We start from the raw sequence: 3,833 nt of genomic DNA, 5'->3' as shown, positions 1-3,833 counted from the left end.
GTCCACGTGACCCGCAGCGCCCAGCCGCTGTCCCTGCCTGGGTCTTGTGCAGCGGCCGGCACCAAATGCCTCGTCTCGGGCTGGGGCATCACCAACCATCCATGGAGTAAGGGGGTCAGGGGCTAAAGGCTGGGACGGACATGAGAGGTCAGGAGTCATGACACCTCATAGGAAGGGCAGGAACAGGTCAGGGCGTGGGGTCAGATGTCAGGATCATAGATGGGGGTCGGACGCCACGGCGGATTGAGGCATTGGGCATCAACATGAAGAGGGGTTGGCTATGGAGCCAGAAACGGGGGCCGGGATGTGGTTGGAGGTCAGAGTGGGGTCAGGGGTCACCGGCTGGAGGAAAGGGCAGGTGCAGATAGGAGCTGTGATGTGAGAGGGCGTCGGGCCGGAAGCCAGGGGTCCAGCTGCTGCCTGCCCTGGTCAGAATCCGAGGAGACAGGAAGTCTGAGGGCTGGGGGCGGTGCCAGAGGTTGGGGTCATGAACTCAGGGGTCAAATAAATGAGGATCAGAGGACACGGGTTGGGACAAATCAAAGGTTAGAGGGTGCAGAGCTGAGACTCCAGGTTAAGATGAAGACAGGGACATGGGGTCAGGAGGCAAGGGAAGACGTGAGGTCAACTGGCACCATAAGGTAGTAAGGTTAGCGGGGACCAGCAGGTGGCGTAATGGCTACGTTGCTGGACTCCCATGTAGTCGACCGTGGCCAGTGCTTAAACTCACGCCGGGCACTTGTGTGTGCGCGCCCAAGATCCCGGGAGGAGAATAGAAGAGATTGCAGCATGGCCATCCCCCGGGGGGGGGATCTCTCGCTTTCTGTCTCTCTGTCTTCCTGGTGAGAGCACGCGCCCTGCAGCAAAAACTTCTCCAAAAAAAGAGTAGTAATATTAAAGGTCAAAGGTCACAGTCTGGGGCTGACCCTGTGACCTCAAAGTTAAGGGAGCTGGCGCCCACACAGCTGATTGCAGTTTGAATTCTGGCTGTGTGTGAGTGTACGTGCGTGTGTGTGTGTGTGTGTGTGTGTGTGTGCATTCCGACAGGATGGAGGGATGAAGAAGAAATTGCAGTGTGACCACCCATTGGGGGATGCTTTCTCCCTCTCTTTCTGTCTCTGTCTCTCTCTGGAGAGTGCTCGTACCCTCTGCCAATTAAACCAACAAACAAACGAGTCAAAGGTCATGGTATCTGAAGAGAGTATCAGGTCTGGAGTCATCATAGCTAAGGGTGGAGAGAAGAGGGGGGTCTTCAGTTATGACCCTCAAAGTCAAAGGTCTAAGGTCAAGGGGACTGGGCCAATGATCTGGGGTCAAGGGTCACTGAAATCAAGTCAAATTAAAATCCAGAAGTTTTAGGATGGCAGGGGTATCGATGGATTCGTCTTGAGCAGAATGTGGTCTCGAAAGGGGAGCTGGAGGGGACCCTGCCACATCCTCCTCCCATCCCCAGGCCCATTCCCAGACCGGCTCCAGTGCCTGAACATCTCCATCGTCCCCGATGATGTCTGCCGTGCTGTGTTCCCCGGGAAAATCACAGACAACATGGTGTGTGCAGGCGGCGTGGCCAGGAAGGATGCCTGCCAGGTGAGTGAATGCAGCCAGGCCTGGTACCCAGGACAGGAAGTGCGGTTCCGAGGGCAAAGAGATGGGAAGCAGGAGGGGAGCTCATGGGAGAGGAGTCAGGGAACATGAATGGGGAAGAGGGAGAGGTGGGGGTCAGAAAGGAGGAGAGGCACAAAATGAGGGAGGGAGGGAGGGAGGGAGGGAAAGAACAGAGGGGAGGGCCAGGGAGTGGAGGACACAGAGGAGGAGTGGGCAGAGAGAATAGAGGGAACCCAGGAGGAAAGGTGGGGCAGGAGGCACAAAGAGAGGAAGAGAAAGAGACAGAGAGAGGGAGAGCCTAGAACTAGCCCCAAGCTTGGAGCTCAGACAGGGAGCAGGTGTCTCTGGGACTGAGACACCATCCTCTAGCTGGCGTGAACCCAGATGAAGAGTGACGTCTGAGGATGGAGCTAGGGAGGGGACCAAACAGGAGGCTCCTCCTGCCCAGAGCCCGCATCACTGCTCTGGAGAGAACCCCGCCTCCCCCCGTGGAGTCCTGCCCTCCTCCCTTGGGATTGGTCACTGGTGATGATGTTCTCTCCCCTCATTGGTCAGGGCCCCAGCCACTGTCTTTGAAAGAACGCTCTACCTTTTATGGAGTCCCGCCTTCCTTCCCTAGGATTGGTGATTGAAGATAGTGTGCTCTCTCTCATTGGTCAGAGCCTGGGCCATTGTCTTTGAAAGAATCCTCCGCCTTAAGAAGTCTCACCAACCTTAGTCTGTTTTCTGCATTGCTGACAGAAATACCCGACAGTGACCGATGTATAAAGAAAACAGAGGCTTATTGCCAAACTCACAATTCTGGGGCTAGGGAGCCCAAAAGCATCACAAACGACGAAAGGCAGAGCTGTTAGAGCAGAGCACGGTTGTTCCCAAGAGCTCTCCCGTTCTGACCTCATTCCCTCTGCTTACAAACCAGCCAGGACCCAATCACGTGCCCTGCCCCGTGGGCTAAAGCCTAAAGCCCATCCGGTCCCGACACGTGAAATCTGGGGGTACTCCAAACTATGGCACGTGGGATGGGTTTTACCCTCATAGGTCCTTGGAAGGACCCTTTTCCCTTTAAGGAGTCCCGCCCTTCTCCCCTGGGATTGGCCCCTAGGAACAAAGCTTTTTCTCTATTGGTCAGCATTGCTGTTGGGATCGGCTTGGAGCCACTGTCCTTGAGGCCCAGGAATGGGTGGGGGGTTTGAGGAGGCACAGAGCTTCACCCTTATTCAGTCTGTACTCCTCCTCCTCTCTTCCAGGGTGACTCTGGGGGCCCCCTGGTGTGTGGGGGAGTCCTTCAGGGTTTGGTGTCCTGGGGCTCTGTGGGGCCTTGCGGACAAGAAGGCATCCCAGGCGTCTACACCAAGATCTGCAGATATGTGGACTGGATCCAGATGGTCATGAAAAGCAGTCCGCCTGCTCCGTCTACCCCCACCCTCAGCTCGGGGCCACTCTGAGCCTCAGGGCACCAACAGCTCCTCCATCACTCCAGCTCCCATTCTTCTCGGCCCAAGGAATTTCTTCTTGGAATTACAAATCCAGCCAGCTCTTCTAAGGCCCATGACTGGGATCAGAGGACTGTGCGACTATGTGGAATAAAACAACTGAAGCCGGGGCTGTGTCTGTCTATTTTTTAAAATTATCTTTTATTTAAAATTTTAATCTATTCATTTATTTATTTATTTTATTTTGACCAGAGAGAGACACACACAGAGAGAAAGAGAGAGAGAGAGAAAGTAAGAAAGCAAGCCACCAGGTCTAGGACTCCAACCGTGGTCAGCCATGTGGGAGTGTCCAGCACCGTAACCACCACGCCACCTGCTGGTCCCCCGTGTCTATTTGATGGCCCCATGCTAGTTGAGACTAGAGAGAAGGCCCCCAAGCTCTCCTGCCTACAGGTGTAGAAACAAAGATCAGGGACCAGCAGTTGGCATAATGGCTATGTCGCGAGACTCCCACATAGTCGACCACGGTTTGAGTCCCGGAAACGGTGGCTTAAACTCACGCTGGGTGTGTGTGCATGCGTGCCCAAGATCCCGTGAGGAGAATGGAGGAGAAGGGATTGCGGCGTGGCCATCCCCCCTGGGGGGTGATTTCTCGCTTTCTGTCTCTCTGTCTCTATCTTTCTGGCGAGCGCACGTGTCCTATAGCAAAAACTTCTCCAAAAAAGAAAAGAAAAGAAAAGAAAAGAAAAGAAAAGAAAAGAAAAGAAAAGAAAGAAACAAAGATCACAGGGGGTG

The 3,833-nt window shown here is 54.6% G+C and overlaps 1 protein-coding gene across 1 annotated transcript in view; it reads left to right on the top strand.

Moving 5' to 3' along the window:
- The window catches only part of KLK12 (kallikrein related peptidase 12), a 5,570-nt gene extending 2,368 nt beyond the window's left edge, over nucleotides 1–3,202 (top strand). The window contains exons 5-7 of the mRNA XM_014586335.1: nucleotides 1–106; nucleotides 1,454–1,587; nucleotides 2,853–3,202. Of these exons, the coding sequence (XP_014441821.1) occupies nucleotides 1–106; nucleotides 1,454–1,587; nucleotides 2,853–3,050 (438 nt within the window). The 3' untranslated portion in view covers nucleotides 3,051–3,202. The remainder of the gene's footprint in view (nucleotides 107–1,453; nucleotides 1,588–2,852) is intronic.
- Nucleotides 3,203–3,833: the final 631 nt, after the last annotated feature.

The sequence above is a fragment of the Tupaia chinensis genome, unplaced genomic scaffold, assembly GCF_000334495.1.
Source record: "Tupaia chinensis unplaced genomic scaffold, TupChi_1.0 Scaffold000129_1, whole genome shotgun sequence".
NCBI classification, from domain to species: Eukaryota; Metazoa; Chordata; class Mammalia; order Scandentia; family Tupaiidae; genus Tupaia; species Tupaia belangeri.
Note: the sequence above shows the minus strand (reverse complement) of the source record. Positions and strands in the feature narration are given on the sequence as shown.